At 34.0% G+C, this 19,239-nt stretch overlaps 2 protein-coding genes across 3 annotated transcripts; both read right to left on the bottom strand.

Annotated features, from left to right (window-relative positions):
- Positions 1-466: 466 nt before the first annotated feature.
- LOC140182611 (serine/threonine-protein phosphatase 7 long form homolog) lies at positions 467-3,290 on the bottom strand. The gene is made up of 2 exons (XM_072229762.1): positions 2,572-3,290; positions 467-2,451 (listed from the first exon to the last, which is right to left on the bottom strand). The coding sequence occupies exons 1-2, from the start codon at positions 3,183-3,185 to the stop codon at positions 2,352-2,354; spliced, it is 714 nt and encodes a 237-aa protein (XP_072085863.1). The 5' UTR covers positions 3,186-3,290; the 3' UTR covers positions 467-2,351.
- Positions 3,291-4,846: 1,556 nt separating this feature from the next.
- On the bottom strand, positions 4,847-15,455 carry LOC112783261 (urease). Of its 2 annotated transcripts, none has more exons than XR_011878559.1 (19): positions 15,244-15,449; positions 14,960-15,131; positions 14,274-14,347; positions 14,053-14,098; positions 13,115-13,220; positions 12,348-12,493; positions 11,439-11,549; positions 11,182-11,345; positions 10,703-11,084; positions 10,516-10,624; positions 10,144-10,283; positions 9,872-10,009; positions 9,707-9,798; positions 9,245-9,374; positions 8,991-9,149; positions 8,521-8,694; positions 8,050-8,192; positions 7,665-7,736; positions 4,847-5,308 (listed from the first exon to the last, which is right to left on the bottom strand). XR_011878559.1 is itself a non-coding variant. In XM_025826114.3 (19 exons), the coding sequence occupies exons 2-19, from the start codon at positions 15,083-15,085 to the stop codon at positions 5,087-5,089; spliced, it is 2,526 nt and encodes an 841-aa protein (XP_025681899.1). In that variant the 5' UTR covers positions 15,086-15,131; positions 15,244-15,455; the 3' UTR covers positions 4,847-5,086. The 2 variants fall into 2 exon arrangements, 1 of the variants encoding a protein (XP_025681899.1); XM_025826114.3 differs by having other exon boundaries at positions 8,050-8,184; positions 15,244-15,455.
- Between the last annotated feature and the right edge of the window lie 3,784 nt (positions 15,456-19,239).

Raw genomic sequence — 19,239 nt, 5'->3', positions numbered from 1 at the left:
GAGTTTTGTCGAGTTGCAAAATGGGCTTTGTAATAACATTCAAAGCCACATTTTGAAAAGGGTGAGCAACCTTTTATACAGAAGTCCTGTGCAAGTATTTGGTGGGCTAATACAGTTTCAATTAATGCCCATCACTGACGATGCCAGTATATAGCAGATGTTTTGTATTTATCAACAAATCCGATTTCACGTGCCGATGATAGAATTGTACGTTAAGTTTGAACAGCAGTCAGGGTCGGACGCGGTCGACGAGGAGGTCAATGTTGATGAGCTCGGGGATATAGATTGGGAAGAAGATAATAATGACAGTGAAGAGGAGTTCGAAGCTAACTATGAAGTCGATAACGAAAACGATGACAGAGACTTGGCAGACAATCCGGAGGTGCAAAATGAAGCGAATGCAATTGTAAGCCAGCACCCGTTTGGTGTTCCGTCTTTTATGCGGACTCTAGATCTTAAAGCCATGCATGACCCGGTGAGTATCCAAATACGGGTATGTTATGATTATTAACTAAATTTTCCTACAGTGTTTATTTTATTTGCCTTGTCTGACTGATGGTGGTGCGCATGTCGTAGGTGAAGGCAACGCTGCGGCGACGGAAGATGGCGAGTTTAGTGTTGGAATGGAATTAGGTTCGAGAGAGTCGGTGATATCTACAATCAAAAGCTACACTATCTCTAGAGGAGTTGATTACACTGTGTACGAGTCTGAGGCGCAGACATTCTATGCGAAATACAAGGGGTATGGTGCAGGGTGCAATTGGCTTATCTGGGCTAGCTTGATTCGAAAGAAAGCTTGTTGGGAGATCAGGAGATAGAATGGCAAGCACACGTGCACTGTGGGAACGATATCACAAGATCATGCCAAGTTGGACTCGGACACAATTGCAGATGCCATTAGGCTGTTGGTCGAATCAGACCCCTCGATAAAGGTGAAGTCTGTAATTGCAGAAGTTCAATTCCGATTCAACTACACTGTCAGTTACTGCAAGACTTGGTTGGCAAAGCAAAAAGCTGTTGCCAAGGTCTTCGGTGATTGGGAAGTTTCTTACCAGACTCTGCCAGAATGGTTGAAAGCAATGACGGTTAAAATGCCAAGGTCTCGTGTTCAAATCAAAACGCTCCCCGTTTACCGTGAGACTCAGGAGGTTCAAAGTGTAAGAGTTCTGCACCGCGTTTTTTGGAGCTTCTATCCATGTATTATAGCATTTAGACACTACAAGCCACTGGCGAAAGTTGATGGCACGCACCTGTACGGAAAATATAAAGGTGCACTTCTGGTAGCGGTTGCACAAGATGGGAATCAAAACATTGTGCCTATTGCATTTGCCATAGTCGAGGGCGAGACGGCAGACGCATGGGAGTTTTTTCTAACGAATTTGCGGAGATATGTTGTTACCATTGATGGTGTGGGTATTATTTCTGACCGCCATACCTCCATCGACGCTGCAATAGCTCGCAGTAACGGTGCATGGTCACCACCAAGGGCGTGGCACATGTACTGCATCAGGCACATCGGCTCCAACTTCTTAAGGAGGTTCAAGGCTCCATATTTGCATAAACTCGTGGTTAACACAGGTATTTCAACTCCCTGTTATGGTTCTATTCATAGTAAATTTGTGGCATCTGCTTATGACTAAATGGTTTTTCTCAACAGGCTATTCTAAGACGGAGCAGGAGTACAACAAAAACTACGAAAGGCTTAAAGAGCGGGGTGAGGCATATACTCAATGGTGCGATGAGATCAGTGTTGAGAGATGGGTGTTGGCATTCGATGGTGGTCATCGTTGGGGACATATGACGACAAACTTAGTAGAGTGCATAAATTCTGTCCTGAAGGGTGCACGCAACCTTCCTGTGACTGCCCTGGTCCGGTCAACTTTCTATCGGCTGAATGAGTTGTTCACTCGGAAGAGTACCGAGGCTCATGAGCGTCTCCGCAACAAATTAACGTATTCAGAGTTCGCAATGAAGAGAGTTGAAGAAAGCTTCCGACGTGCAGGAAACGTTGTGGTCAACCGGTTCGACAGGCGCAACGAGATGTTTGAGGTTCGCGAAATGCAAAATGGTACCATTTACACTGTCAACCTTGCGCAACGACACTGCGACTGTGGCCATTTTCAGGTCGAGCGACTTCCATGTCGCCATGTGCTTGCATGTTGCGCCAACCAGCGTCTCGATTGGCAAGTGTACGTGCACGATGTGTACAAGATGTCTGAAATTTGCAAGGTGTACAGAGGCGAGTTTGTTCCGATGGGTGACCCATCTACATGAGATAGATACGAAGGAGCGAAGGTGATCGCCAACTGGACATTGAGGCGCGCGACGAAAGGAAGACCGAAGTCCACCCGCTACTTGAATGAGATGGATTCGCGTGAGATGCGTGGTCCTCGCCTAAAATGCGCAGTAGGCCGCCGTATATATCTCGTATGTCGGCGCCAATGACTCCACCTAACGAAAACAGAATAACAATATTAATAAGAAGAACAAATTAATAATAATAATAATAATAATAATAATAATAATAATAATAATAATAATAACAATAACAATAACGATAAAAGCCAATACCGTCGCGCTAGTGGAATACCAATATCGCCGAGTTGATCGCGGGGTATAGGTGCCAGGAACGGCATACGCTCCCACGCCCAAACAAAAAGCAGTATCAGTGAGCCATTCATTTCCTTGTAGTTGTATCGTGAGGCACGACACAACGATCTGTATAGGTGTGCCAGACTGGCTGCTCCCCAACTATACCCTGAAATCCGATGAAAATTCCGAAGTAGCGGTAGAAACTTCGAGTTCAGTGAAACGGTCGACTTATCCGAAAACACAATTGTTCCGAGCACGCAGAAAATGTGCGCCCGAACGTACCGCTCGAGAGACTCCTGAGTATCACACGGCTCGGTGTCTCTGCACCGCCGGACCCAAGTAATATTAACCTTCCCGAACACGTGATCGTCCGAACCGGGCTCCCGACCAAAACACGCAATGCAGTTCTCTACCAAAAACTGGTGGTTGCTATTTGATCTACCTATAACGGCCTCCCCATTAATCGGGAGACCAAGAATATAGCTCACATTTTCCAGCGTCACCGTCACTTCACCGACCGGAAGATGAAATGTGTGAGTCTCCGGCCTCCATCGTTCCACCAAAGCACTCAGTAGTGGAGAATGACCTCTCATTTCGCCTACTCGCGAAACGTGTTGAAACCCAGTCAATGCCAATGTCGCTGCAGCTACCTCGTTAAAGGTATCTGGCGGATCTAATTTTCTGGGCAATAAATTTCTAATAGCCTGCAAAAAGAAAAATGGTAATTATTAAATTCTAAATAATATCGGTTAATAATTTGTTCAAAAAAAAATTAGCAACAACAACTAAACATTATTATTATTATTATTATTATTATTATTATTATTATTATTATTATTATTATCTTAAAACATAATAATAAATTATTAAAAATTAATAAATATTTGTCTATTATTTATTAAACAGTATTATTAATTATTAAAAACTAATAATAACTTATTCTCACTATCATAACCAGTATTATAAAATAATCATAATAACACTCTAATTATAATAATTACTCAAATATAACAATAATAACAATAATAATAACCATTTATTATATTATCTATAACCTAAACAGTTTGTTATTAACATACAGTATTAATTATTATTACAAAATTTTACTAAAGTATTAAACATAATAATTTTTTTTAATTAAACATTATTAAAAAAACCGTTTACTGTTAACAGTATGATTATTATTATTATTATCATAAAAAATAATAATAAATCACTAAAAAATAATAATAAATTATTACACATTATTGTTATTAAAAATTATTAATAAATTATTCTCATTAACATACCCACTATTATTATAATAATAATAATAATAATAATAATAATAATAACAATAATAACGTCACTAATAATATAGAGATTAATTTGCCTATTAATAACAATAATAATATAATAACAGTATTAAAAAAATTAAACCGTAATGAGAAATAAATAACCCCAATACCACTAATTACAACACAAATAAATAAAATTTGAATAAATTTATATATTTATTGTTAAATATTAAAAAAAATTACTTACAAATTGAGGATGATCTAAATACTCAATAATATAATCTTCCGGTTTTGTATTGTATAGTCACGCACCATTTTTTTTTCCTATCCCGTGCAGTTGTTGTTCTTCAACAAGCTCCTTCACACTTTCTGATTTCAACGCCTGCAAAACATTACCTGCGTTTTATAGGTTTCTGATCAACGCAGTTCCACATTTGTAGACAACACACCATGCATCCATATACAGGTTTTTTACCAATCTTTTATCCATAACCAAATTAATTTCTGACACATTTCACACTATCACTATATATATATATAACACAAAATCACCTCACATTCTTAACTACTTGCTATTGGAATTACATGAAATAGTTTTTTAAAAGTTACATGCTAAAAAATATCAAAAATATTTTATAACAAAAAATAATTGATTAAAAAACAAAAATTTACTTTATTTAATATTTATTAAAATATTTTTTTTATCTCCCTAACTTACTGAAAAAACATTTACAAACTTCGAGGCATTTAATTACAATTTTCATCAACAACTTACAACTTATAAACTTCTGCGGGGAGGGCCATGCTATTTTTTCCGCGAGTACACACGCCATGCAAATGTAAGAGAGAGAGGCATCCAGCATCCAACAAAACAATATGTATTTTTTTTTTTCAAATTAACATTTTAGTTAACGTATTTTGCGCACCTTTTTCTATGTATTCTTGTAGTAGTTGTAAAATAGTTCTTGATGTTGAAATAGCAGAACCCGATATTATATTATTTCGAAATTGCATGATGCATCTAATGCATCATTTTTCATTTCTGTACTGTAATTTAAGTTCAAATGAATCATACCGAAGGGATTGTGAAAGAAAAAAAGTGCATCATCAATCATGTTGAAGGCAGTGCAGCTTGACGAATGATACATCCCAAGACCAAAAGTTTATTACACAAGAGGTTCATACAAACCGGAATAAACAAAATGTGAAATTTGAGATCAAAAGAGGAAGTAATTCCTAGAAAGGGGAATGGTCGTGGCCGGAGAGCAGGTTAGAACCTCTCCGTCCGCTGTAACGGTGTATGATTCTGGGTCGACAGTGATCTCCGGGAGAGAGTCATTGAGTTTCATGTCAAGTTTGGTGAGCCTCCTCACATTCTCAACGGCTTCCACTCTCTTGTGAAGTCCATACAAGTCTTTTACTTTGTTCCGTGAAGCAGCCTGCTTGCAAACATACCAACAAATCGACATTGTGGCGTCAATGTCTGCCTTTGGAGAGGAAAAAAAAACGTGGATGTCCAGGGTGTTTGTGTGTTCTCAACTGGATAAATACTTCTATGTTTCTAGAGTATATTTAAAGCTTGCTCACAATTAAACTACTAAAAAATTCAAATATGTGTTATTTTTTTAAAAACATAAAAAAAAACTTTATTTAAAAATTAGGAGAATAATTAGAAAGATAAGTTAGGACTCTCACTCATTTTACAAATGAAAATAAGCGCTTGTAGATATATATGTGCTTTGGGAACATACAATTTTTGTACAAAAATGCTATTTGTACAGCAAAATCAGCCACTAAAATTAACCACCAATATATTTATACATAAATATATGTGTGATTTAATTTATTTTTAATATATATTTATATTCTAACATGTATTTTATACTAATGACTGATTTTGGTGTTCACGTAGCATAAATGTTCTTTGTGCATGCGTCTATCTAAGAAAGGGAATTAGGGAAATAACTCTTCTCATTTTGAAATTTACATGACTGTCTTGCGTGTGTCTTCATCCATTAATTTCTCTTATGTGTAACATATGGGTAATATAGTTTAAATTATGGCTTAATTATTCAGTCGATCTTTATAATTTTACCAAATTTTGGATTAAGACCTTACAGTTTAAAAATTTGTATCTGAGTCTCTATATTAGATACAAATTTTCAACTAGGTCCTAAATTACTATTTTTTATTAAAAATTGCGAAATATTCTCCGAATAGTCGCTTTTGTGTTTGTTTACGATGAATAGTAGAATATTCCAAAAAACAAATACTCTTAAGATTATTGTGTTAGTTTAGTAAGAACGAGAATAATTTTTTTATTTTTTATTTATCTTACTTGAATCAAATTAGTCTCTCGAATAAAATTAGAGATCTTGCCATTATACACATGCTGATGTGGCAGAAAATTTTCCGCATAGAAGTCTGTGCTAAATGAAAAATGCTCAATCTAGTCCTTGTGTGTAACAAGATTGAGTCATTTTGGCATTTGTACTTTTAACTTTTAAGTGAACCAAATTAGTTTGTAAGGCTGCGTTTGTTTATAGGTACAGGACATTGAGATAGGAATACAAAAACACAAAATCATATTTGAGAGATGAAACATGGATAGAAATATTGTATCTAGAGACACTGAATTAGTATATTTTGTATCCATCCTAACAGGAAGGACACAGAGACACTAACAAGGGATACAACTTATTTTTTATTTTTTCTTTCATATTCTTGTTAATTTTTCATAATTATATTTTTTTCTCAAATTTTGAATGAAAAAAAATGAGAATAAATTAGACTTTCATAATTTTTTCTAGTTTATTACTAAACAAAATACAAGAACACTAAAATTTGTGTCTCTATCCTTTGTGTCTTATTTTCAGTGTCTTGTCTTATTGTGTTTTCAGAATCAACCGCAGTCTAAGTTACCGAGGGAGTCAAATTCGTCCTCTCTTCCTCTTGAAAGCTAGCAGCTGTTGTGTTGATTGTAAGTTTCGGGTTATTTTTTATGTCAAGTAGCCTTTTATAGATGAGATTTATGTTACCGCATTGCCAATTTCTGATATATTAATATGAATATCAAGCTGTAAATGATTAAAATTTACAAACACACAGAATTCATAATCTAATATGATGACCTTTTGGAAACTATGTCCAGGTGATTATAAAAGTTATGGTCTTTTTTGTGTAAAATTGTACTCGTTTATAGTTTGCCTTGTATTCATATTTAATAAATCATAAACTGGAACTGTGCTAACATAAATCATATATCGAAGGTGTCATTACTTAATTTGGAATAAAGATATTTTTCCATAAAAACCTACTTGAAATTAACATTTTGTGCGCACAAAATAACCTAAAACTTGCAATCAACACAACAATTGCTAGCTTCCGAGAAGAGAGGACCAATTGATTCCAATGGTAACATACAAGGACTAATTTGGTTCAATTAAAAGTATATGACCAAAATGATTCAGTGTTACATACAGGGACTAAATTAGCATTTTTTGTTTAGCGCAGACTCCTCCATGTCACTAAACATGCCACGTCAGTACGTGTTAAGGGTGTGATAACGAATTCTAGTCTGATTTGCTTCACGTTAGTAATCTATGGGGACTAATTTAATCCAATTAAAAGTAAAGGACCAAAATGACTAATCTTATAGGAACTAAATTGGGCATTACCCCAGAGACTAATAGAGTAATTAAATTAATCGTGAAAATTATGCGTCACAAAATCATTTAAAATTTAATGAGGGATCCATTCTCTTGCAAAAGATAGAGAAAAAGAGGGGTTGCATACCTTGCTCACGAAAGCAATAGAGTGTGCACTGCTAGCCTTGCCGAATGCTACGAACATAGGCCTCATTATGACCTACATAATTGCGTTTCATAGTTTAGTTTGAACTAGTTCCATGGAGAAAACAAACAAGTAACGAAGTGTAGACTAAGATCGTATTTGCGAGTTAGAGTTTTGGCGGGGAAGGGATAAAAGAAAAGGGTTTAAAGAGTAAAAAGAACTTCACTTTACAGTTCAAGCCCTTCAGTTTCCTTTCATCCCCTCCAAACCCCGAATTATTTCAATAAAATTCATGTCAGGCTAGTTAATGTGTAAGTTTTTAGCATTAACCAACTACAACCCTAAACAAAGCGGAACGCTCTTTAAAAAATAGACTTAAAAATTTTACCGGTTCGGGGGTTGGGATGCTCGCATTTGGGTCACCCATGTTAGCCCATGCAACCTCCCCACCTTTGATTACCATTTCTGGTTTTGCTCCAAAAAATGACGGCTTCCATAACACAAGATCAGCTAACTTCCCCACCTGCAAAACTGGATATGAATGTGGCACTTGGAATAATATATAAAAAATAAAAAAGGATCAGCATCAGCTTTAACCCCAACTTTTAATACCTCAATTAAGTTAAACTAAACACCAAAAAAAAAAAAAAAAACGCGGCAAACTACTTAGAGAAAGTTACAGTAAGAGCCACTAAATACTAGTGCTGTATAACTGGCACTACCCACTAAATACCTCAATCCTCAAACATGACATTTGCATTCATGTCTTTTCATGGGAAATGACACAAATTCTGCATGTATTTTGCCCTGGAAAATTCTTGGTTAGATTGATAAAGCACTAAACATTTAAACATCATACCTCAACTGAACCAATGTGTTGAGAGAAGCCATTTGCTATAGCTGGATTTATAGTGTACTTTGCAACATATCGTTTGATCCGACAGTTGTCATTGTCATTGTCCAAATCACCAGGTTTAAGTGGTCCTCTTTGCAACTTCATCTTACTGGCAGTTTGCCATGTTCTACTAATAACCTAAGGAAGAAACCAATCCAACATCACATTCCCTAGGATCAAAAAATTAATCTTGATTTTCATGAGTAATTTTTACTGGAGAAATTTGAGACATTCATAGTTAGTATTCCACACAATTTTTTAAATGAGATAATAGCATAGAGATATTTTAAGAAATTGAGAAAAATGCTACAAGAACACATCATTTCATATAAAGATTTAATTCGGCACTATCCAGCATTATATTTCTATTTTCCATGATGGAAGAGTCTAGAGTTATGTCTTAAATTGATGGACTAATTGAATAAAGGAAGGACCTCGCCAATTCGACCCATAGCCTGTGAATCAGAAGATATTATGCTAATTGCCCCCATATCATGCAAAATATCTTCAGCAGCAATTGTTTCGGCTCTGATCCTTGATTCGGCAAAAGCTACATCCTCTGGAATATTCTTATCAAGATGATGACATACCATCTGTACATCATTGAACTCTAAATTCAGAAGCAAATTGCACAAGCTACATTACTTCTTGGTAATTTTGCTTCAAACCAACATGTCAAGGTTCATACCAACATGTCAAGATGCTCATCTATGGTATTAGACGTATAGGGGCGTGTGGGGTTTGTTGATGAGGGCAAAACATTCTTCACACCACATACTTTGATGATATCAGGAGCATGGCCACCGCCTGCACCTTCACTGCCCAAGAAAACAACAGATAAAATTAAAGAATTGATCTATCAACCTGGGTAAACAAAGAATGAAAACCACACCCTCATCAACTTCTGTGGGCCAGAAAGAAGAGGTTCAGAGACAAACAGATAAATATATGTGAAGGCATAGGACAAGTATAGAACTAGTATTATATAATGGGAAAAGCAAAGGTTTAGACCAATCACCGATTTTGCAGTCAAATTATATATCATCTCCATTAATTCCTCTTTCTATAGCATATACATGTCTCTGCTTTTATACAAAATTATTTTGTTAGGAAAAAATAAAAAGAAAAGCAGTTCAAAGATAGTCTATACCTGTGATAAGTATGAATAGTTCTTCCTTTAAATGCATCAATTGTATGTTCCACAAATCCAGATTCATTCAACGTGTCAGTATGTATATTAACCTGGTATAACAAAAGTTAATAAATCAATCAAATATACAATAGTAAATAAGTGAATATAATAAGTGAGATGTGCCTGGATATCATATTGTTCCGCAATGGTTAAACAACTATCTATTGCAGCAGGTGTAGTTCCCCAATCCTCATGCAGCTTCAGTCCCATAGCTCCTGCCCTGATTATGTCATGTAGGTCCTCAGGCTTAGCACTGTTCCCCTGAAGCAACAAACAGAAGGTTTACTTTAATTGAATTTTGAAAGTAGAAAGAGATTCTATATTCTTCACAAAACAAGAAAATTTGTGCTTCAAAAAGAAGCACAATTTTATACATCAAACAAAAGAAAACACACTTTGCCTGTGAAACCAAAGTTTAGAGGCAGGTCATCCGTTGATTGCAGCATCATTTTCATCTGAATTGGAGCCGGCGTACAAGTAGTAGCACGTGTTCCATCAGCTGGTCCTGTTCCTCCTCCAACTAATGTAGTGATACCTATACACAAGGTAGAAAAAGGATCCCAATTAATAATTTGGTGAAAGAAAGAAAATTGCCAAACTAATAAGAAATCAGATAGAGACTAGAGTTTCAATACAAAATATGATAAAAATATTGAAGCACGGTGAAACAATCACAAGTATCTCCCAGCACACTAGGACATGTTAAATATTGGAAATACATGTAACCACGACTTTCAGTAGAGGTTATTTCCACTTATGAAACTCACCACTTGATATGGCTTCATATGCTAATTGAGGGCATATAAAATGCACATGACAATCTACGGCCCCAGCTGTTACAATCAAACCCTCTCCAGCAATAGCTTCAGTGTTAGCCTAAAAATAGAAGATGTGAGTTTAAATTGTATCATAGCAATTCAACTTGCTGTGTCCAATATCGTTAAGGGAAGTTACCCCAATGATCATATTATTTGGAAGTATTCCATTCATGATGTCTGGATTTCCTGTTTTTCCAATCAAGATGATTCGGCCATCTTTGATACCAATATCTGCCTTGATAATTCCAGTATAATCGATTATCATAGCATTTGTTATAACAGTATCCAAGCAGTGAGCAGATGGATGGCCGCATGACTGACCCATTCCATCTCTTATGACTTTCCCCCCTCCGAAAACACATTCATCACCATAGGCAGTAAAATCATTTTCAATTTCCGCAAACAAGTCGGTATCACCAAGACGGATTTTGTCACCAGTAGTAGGGCCATACTTGTTAGCATATTCCTCTAGAGGAATTTCTGTAGTAAGTGAATCATCTTCCCCAGTAATACCTTCCCTGGGAAATTCAAATTTGACATTTGAGAAATTTTCATTCACTCTTGACAAAGATGCAGGAAAAGTTATATAAACTGCATCAATAACAAATCATAAACCTTGCATTTTCCTCTTCCATATGCCCGAATTGTCGTGTCTTCACAGCCTCCATGGCTGCTACACAATTGGAAACAGTAACTGGCCCATCAGCAATGTTATTACCTCCTCTGATGACTTGGTTACCTCCAATGCTTACAAGTACAACACTTTTACATTCCCCGGGCTATCAAATGTACAAAAGAGTAAGAAATTCAAAGAAATATGCATTCCAATTACTATATCAAATTTGAAAACTGATCATGATTTAGAATTCCACCTCAAAGCGTGTTGCAGTCCCTGCAGCTATATTGAGGCGCATGCCATATGCTTTCTTTCTATCAAAGGTTAAGTAGGGATTTACTTCAATAAAATGGTAGTGACTGCCAACCTGAAATTTTTCAGAATGTTATAAAGTAGTTGATAATGAGATTTTAAGTTTTAGCTATTATTCTGATAGAATTGGATGTGTTTACAAGAGAGGAATACTATCTATGTAAATAATGAAAGTGAAACCCTAATCCTAGTTAAAATAAGGAAATGATCATGAAATAATAGTAGGTATCTCATCCACCAATCAGCCATCACTGTATTTTTGTATTTTATTTGTATTTTGATTATATTGTTTATAAAGTTTAATTATAAATGTAAATCTAGTTTGATTATATTGTTTATGCACTTTTTTTCATAAATGTGAATATAGAGTTATTCTATATTCCTAAATGGGTGGCTGATTTCTGATGTCCATGTAGCAATTATTCTTTTTCAGAAACTAAGCTCTTTAGGACGATATTTAGACAAGCTTCACTATTTACTGAAATATAAAATTAACAAGAAAAACTCAAAAGCCTCTACTTTTTGAAATAAGTATAGCCAAAAGATGGTACATTGCTGGATCAGAGGGATCAACAAGATGCACTTGCTCACAATACATATTGTCATACATCCCTCGATAATAGATCCAAAAATCATTTTACATAACTAGTACCGAGTAGCATTGATTGAAAACACTTAAGATATTCAATTTGTGCACAGTTTATATTGCTGCAATTAGAAGTGTTGGCACTAAGATAAATTATTGCATACTCCAAACATTTTTAACATGGCATGAATAAATTTCCCATTCTCAAGAAAAATAAACAAAGATGCATAAATTTATCAGACATGTTTGTCATTTGTAAGCAAACACCTGAATTGGCCTGTCTCCCTTGTTGACAACTTTGAGAAGTACAGCCTTCCTTCCAGGGTTAAGAACTAGGCTTCCACCTCTACATATTATTTCGCCTGGAATTCTATCATCTTCTTCATTATCGGGAAACTTGTCAAGTGAAGGTACTGTGAACACAGTTTCCATGCATCAATGAAAATGTTAATGTAAGTAAGGCTTCAATTTGTGCTTTGCAGTTTTGTAACTCAACTAAAAAAAAAGTTCTCCAATATCAAACTGCATTACAGGTGATTCAAAAATTGCAGTCTGAGCACTATAATGCTATTGCAAGATATTTTGGGTGCACAATAGAGAGACAGGAATATATATTGGCTTATCTATATAAGTTTTCTTGCCTTACAATATATAGTCACTATTTAAATTAAAAGCACACACTATTGGAGTTCTAGGCAAATCAATGATCTTTTCGGGGGAAAAAATGCTTCAAATTAGCTGATAACAATTTTGTCTCCCACTACATTTATATATAAACAAGACAACAGAATTCTCCTTTGCCTAAAAAATTAGAAATATTGATCTTAATCAACAACTAAAAATTATATAAGAATTTTAATCAGGGGTTAAGTACAAATAAAATTATAAAAGAAATAGTTTGTAAAACTCCTATCTTGTTAATCTGCAAAGACGGTACATGCAACATTTGATTAGAGAAAAAGATGCTTAGAAATGGAAGCATTAAGTAGATATATAATGAAACATCTATCTTTAAGATCATATACAAGGCATACCTGGAAGAAAAGAACCAAACAATGCTTTCTCAAGGTTTCCATTCTCGCAAGCAACTGGGTCATGAACAGTGATTAACTTAGTCCCATCACGAAAAGTGGCTTCAACCTACATTCAAATTTATGGAATAAGATGACACCAGGAGGATGAGGGAGACTAAAATGTACTAACACATTACAAAAGGATTGACCTACTTGTATAGTTTTATCCTTTTAGGTTTTAAGAGCCATATTAACGAGAATAGCGGGGGTCAAAATATATTAAGAATTTTGTTCGCAAATCTGATTTAAATCACATATACAAGGTAAATTCCGCCTAGTTACAATGCTTGGTTGTTATTGTTGTCATTGTTGTATTCTTGGCACTAGACATGAAGATTGCCAATCTTGAAGAATTGTGAAGAATTTAGGGTCACGGAAACACAGAAAGATAAAACACATATAACACTGAATACATTGTTGATGGATGACAGGATACAAAAATCAAATCCTAATACCTCTTAATTAAACTAATGAATAGATCAAATACTAGTAACCTAGTATTAGTAGTACAGGCCCAATTCCACTAACATCATTAATGATTTCTAAGATTTTCCTACTCAATTAGAAGATTAATTGAATTAATTGAGTCCACAATATACTTTGGATATGCTCTAGATTAGTTTACAGGCATTTTCAAATATTCTCCAACATCTCACAGTAACAAGTTAACCTTTTGAATTGACAACAAAAATAATTTTAAAAAGAGGAATGCCGGAGGACCAGCATAATTTATTGTTTTTAGCCAGCAGTTAGCCGGCAATGTTTAAAAGTGTGGCCTAAAAGTATGTTGTTGGATTGCTAGACTAAAGGAATTGGACTAATGGTTAAACATGCTGATAAAAACCAATAAATTCTGCTGGCCCTTAAGCTTTTCTCTTTTAAAAATATAGCCACATTACCTGAACAGCATCCAAGAGATGTGGAACAGAAGGAAGAACTTGTCTCCTGTTGAATAAAAGGTGTGAGGACAAAATTTTTAAAGACTAGAGAACTGGTTCATTCCTCTTCTGATACTACCGAACAATATCAATTCAAAGAGATGAAATCTCAAACTAGTAATAATAATTATGATTAGCAAGCATAGGCAATCATCACCAGATAACCTAAATTGACATAGTACCTTCCTAAGAGTTCTCTCCCAATGCACATTAGTTCTGCCACAGTCTTCTCACCATCGCGAACAAATTCCAGAATCTATGGAATATGAAAAACAAAAATTAAATTATATATTTCCCAAAATCACAGGTATCTTCAACATGAGACAATCATGTTGAACTTTAGAATCTTTTTCATGGTAAAGCTAGCTCTCTTAGTGGGGATTTACTCAATCCGCAGTAATTAAATTAAGGGTTTGTTCGTTTCAGCAATTTCTTACAGAAAAAAAGAAAACAACTTTCACGTCTTTGAATTTTATGTATAACTTGAGACCTTGTTTAAGGAAATTAAGGGTGCCTTTGTTTCAGTGTGCTTATTTATTTATTTATTTTTACTGAAAAAAGAAATCAACTTCAAGAATTTGATTATAATGTATAACCTAATAATAAAAAAGATTAAAGAAAGAAAAAGAGAAAGAAATCAAGTTGTAAAATTACTTTATGAAATCAGAAACCAACGCACCCTAAGTATGTACCACTTAAACCAACTCCATTTGGACAAATTAAATTAAACCATATCATATATAATATATCAACCTTCAAAGGGTTAAGATTTTGGCTTCTGTATGCAATTGACAGTGGAATCCTTAACAGATTACAAAACTTCTCATGCAAAAAAGATTTAAAAAAAAAAGCAGACAAGCAAAACTACCTGTGTTGCTATAAGAGCAATAGCTTCGGTATAATTGAGTCTTAAACCACGAGCAAGGCGTTTCTGTGCAAGGAATCCAGCATTGTGCAGTTCTAGCTTTTCTATCTCTCTTGGACTCAGTTTCATTTCTCTACGTGTTCGATAAAAGTCCTCAACGAAATACTACTAGTAACTGAGGAAATTCCAGTATTAGTAAATAAAAAAACACGAAAGCGAAAGTACTGGCTAGATTCACATTCTGATTCTGAAATAAAATAATGAAGAACGAGAGTGATTATTCTTACCAGAGAAAAAAGAAAGGTTGAATTGTTGTGGAAGAGCTTTGATAATGGAGCACTGGAAGTAACGCGTGATTGGTGAATCAAAGTCCAAGCTATGTAAATTGTAAACAATTCATTTCAAATTTCTCCTCTCTCACACAGACAGACACACTAACATGTCGTCTGTCGGATGCTCACGGAATTTAGCTTGAGATTGAAAATAAAATTTTAATCTTATTATATAATTGTTAGCTTTTTAGTATTTTTAAAAAGATTAATCTCTCCATACAAGTGTTTTGCGTTTACAAATTTTACAAGTCCGAAGAGAACGAAACTCCATAAACGCGCTGCTTATGTTACAGGCTTCTTTATCGAACTTTTAAATCAATCTAAATCAATTAACGCATGAATATATAACTTCCATTTTTCAAAAGATTCTGTTTCTTTTTTTGAGTTTTTTGCCAAATTTGTTCGATCTCCTTCGTGCGTTCTCTCTTTGCCTTCGATCTCCTTCTATTTTTTTCGATTTTCATGATTTCTGAAATCAAACTTTGAAATTGTTTTGAAGATAATGGAATTTCAGAAATACACCCAAAGGATTATAGAAATACACTCAAAGAATTACAGAAATACACCCAAACGGTTACAGAAATAAACCAAACGATTACAGAAATACACCCAATATCAAGAGGAGATAGTATATTTCTTCTTGAAATCTTTTAATGTTTTGCTGGTTAAGGATGAGGCACATGACAGAGACAATCTAGAAAAAAAACCTAGAAGAACAGTAAAACAGCACCTTGAATAATGTTTCTTCGTTTTTTTGGTGATTTTTTATGGAGATTTGTATCTTTTCTTCTTGATTTCTTCTACTCTTCGAAGAATCGTAGTTTGTTTCGAATGTCGCTTGAATCTTGATGGTTTGCGTTTTGATTGAGGAAGAAGAGGAAGAGTGCGGCATAATGAACGTGTTGTAGGGCATGTGCGTTGGACGCTCAATTTAAAGGAGTGGGCGCGTGTTTTTCTCTTGGACTTCCCAACTTGTATAGCTTGTAAGCCAAAAATGCTTGTATGTATAGCATGTCTCTTTTAAAAAACTAAGATATAAATAGAAATATTATGTTCATAAATATTAAATTAATGTATTTTATATTTTTTGACAAAAAATATAAAATATTATTAAGAGATATAATTTTTTATTATTTTAATCAAATTTTTATAATTATATTTATTATTATATATTTTTTTAAATTTATTTTTATGAAAAAAATGAAAGAAAATTAGATTCAATTAATCTCTACATTAAGTTATTTAACCAACTAAGTCCAACCAAGTAGTTTTAACCTAATTCACTTTCACGCGCTACTACTTTTAACAAATTTTTGACTTAACGCACGAATATATATAACTGTCTTTTTCATCTGGATTTTGTTTGCTTTTTTGAATTTTCTCAGTATTTCCTGCATTCTCTACGTTCTCTTCCTTCTATGCGTTCTCTTCTTTTTTATGTGTTATTTTCATTTTTTGTGTTTTCTTCGTCCAAGATCAATACTCTTTTATCTGATTTGAAGACCTGGATCAAATTTTTGAAATCAAGTAGTGAAATCAGGTTTGAACAGGTATTTCATTTTCGAGAATGATTCAAGTTTAGACTATCAATTGAACCAAAACGAATTGGATTATTGTTTTGAATCGAATCAAGTGGCTGAGGTGTGGTTCGAATCTAGTTAATGTAATTCGTTTGTAGCTTATGATTCTGTAGTTAAATAATTTTGTTTTTGTTTGAGAAAATTGATGTTCATGGTTGATGGTTTGAATTTGAATTATTATTTTGATGAATCTGTTTTGTTCTCAGTTTTGGTGCATTTGAAATTATAATTTGGTTTACTTTTGAAATGCTTTCGGTGTATTTCCAAGTTCAGGCTGTCAATTAAACCAGGGCGAATTGGATTATTATTTTGAATTGAATCAAGTAGTTGAGGTGTGGTTCGAATCTAGTTTATATAGTTTGTTAGTAGTTTATAATTTTGTAGTTGAATAATTTTGTTTTTGTTTGTGAAATTATTGTTCATGGTTGATAGTTTGAATTTGAATGTAATAATGTAGGAGTTCTGAATTTGAATTATTATTTTGATGAATTTATTTCGTTTTCAGTTTTAGTGCATTTAGAATTATAAATTGGTTTATTTTTGAAAATGCGTTCGGTGTTTTTCAATTTATGTGTGATGTTAATGAGCAGCTTGTGCCAAAGGTTGGGATGATTTTTAACATGCTTGAAGAAGCTGAAAAATTTTACAAAGATTATTGTAAATTTGCATATTTCTCTACAAAAATTCGGAACACAAATAAGAAGACAAATGAAAATAAGAACTAACTGATTACATATAGCAGAGAGGAAAAATGGAAATTGAACTATCTCCAACTCAGAAGACAAATCCCTCAGCTGGATTAAATTGTCCTACAAGAATTTATATACATATATTAAATGATGTTGGTGTTTGGATCATTTTGAAAGTTGTGTTGCATCATTCACATTCGTGCTGTCCAAATCAAACTGAGATGCTTAAATGGCACAGATAATTAAGCATGTCTGTACACCGTACAATTGAGAATAACGACAAAATTGGAATCAGACCAAGCAAAACATATCAATCATTTGTGACATCAATAAGAAGTCATCGTAAATTAAGTTTTATTTAAAAATATGTGAGAAATTACATTACGAGAGAAGTATGTAATGTTTCAGAACTAGAGGATGAAAAAGAATTTGAAAAATACTTATTAAGAATGAAAGAAAATAATAAGAATTTCTTTTTCGAGCTTGAACTTGAGGTTGATTGGTAAATTAAGATTGTTTTTTGGGTCGACGCAAGAAGTAGGGCTGCTTGTGAGTATTTTGGAGATGTTATTTCATTCGATACCAATTACAATACAAATAAGTAATTTGTTGTTTTAGTTTATGTGTTTTTTGAAACTACTTTCGGTGTATATAATATCGTTTTTCGGTGTATATATGATTTGTTTATGTGTTGTTGTCTTCAGGTATAATTTGGTTTTTGGTTCTTTTGTTGGTGCGAATCATCACGGTCAGTCAACACTTTTGGGATGTGCTTTGATGAAAAACGAGAATATTCAATCATTCAAATGGTTATTTGAATGTTGGCTTTATTGTATGAGAAAAAATGGTCCAAAAGGCATTCTTACTAATTAATGTGCATCGATGCAAATGGCTATTGAAACTTGTATGCCCACAACAATTCACAGATGGTGTATTTGCATATCATGAAGAAGATTCCACATAAATTAAATGGCTACAAGCGACACGAAGAAATTGAACACGAGATAGGTCATGTTGTTTGGAACTCTTTTACAAAAGAAGCATTTGATAGGAATTTGAATGATTTTTTGATGAAGTATGGTGTTGGCGATAATAAATGGCTTTCATGTAATGATGTATTTATTAGGATTAATTGATGTTATTACTTTTAGTGTCTGAATATTTATGTGTTTTGCTTGTGTAGTAGAGGTGTCAACCTATATATCTTTTGGTATATTTGATTATGATTTAGGTATTTTATCATTTTTTCAGAGTTTTTTGAAAATCGTCATTTATGGATCCTATTTTATCTTGATCACCACTTATGGATCGGAATGAGAAGCACACAAAGGAACAAGAGCATGCATACTTTTTTTTAACAAGTTTATTACACGCAATAGCTCATTTATCCAATTTGTCAAATAGTATGATAATTGTCTAGGAAATAGAGAGTAAAGAGAGAGAATCAGATGCTGCAGATTTTCATACTATCATACCGTATGCAACAAAATCATCAATAGAAGCTAAATTTCAGTATATGTATACTCACGAGAAGTTTAGAGAAGTCCATGCACAATTTAGAGGAATGGTGAATTACATCACAAGATCAACGTAGTTCGCTCTAGATTTTACGGTATATGAAATTGTAGAACAGGTTTCTAACTCAACATTCAACAAGTTAGTAGTTACATATGATGGGATAT

This window comes from Arachis hypogaea, chromosome 20, assembly GCF_003086295.3.
Source record: "Arachis hypogaea cultivar Tifrunner chromosome 20, arahy.Tifrunner.gnm2.J5K5, whole genome shotgun sequence".
NCBI classification, from domain to species: domain Eukaryota; kingdom Viridiplantae; phylum Streptophyta; class Magnoliopsida; order Fabales; family Fabaceae; genus Arachis; species Arachis hypogaea.
The sequence above is the reverse complement of the archived record's forward strand: the minus strand, read 5'-3'. Positions and strand labels throughout refer to the sequence as shown.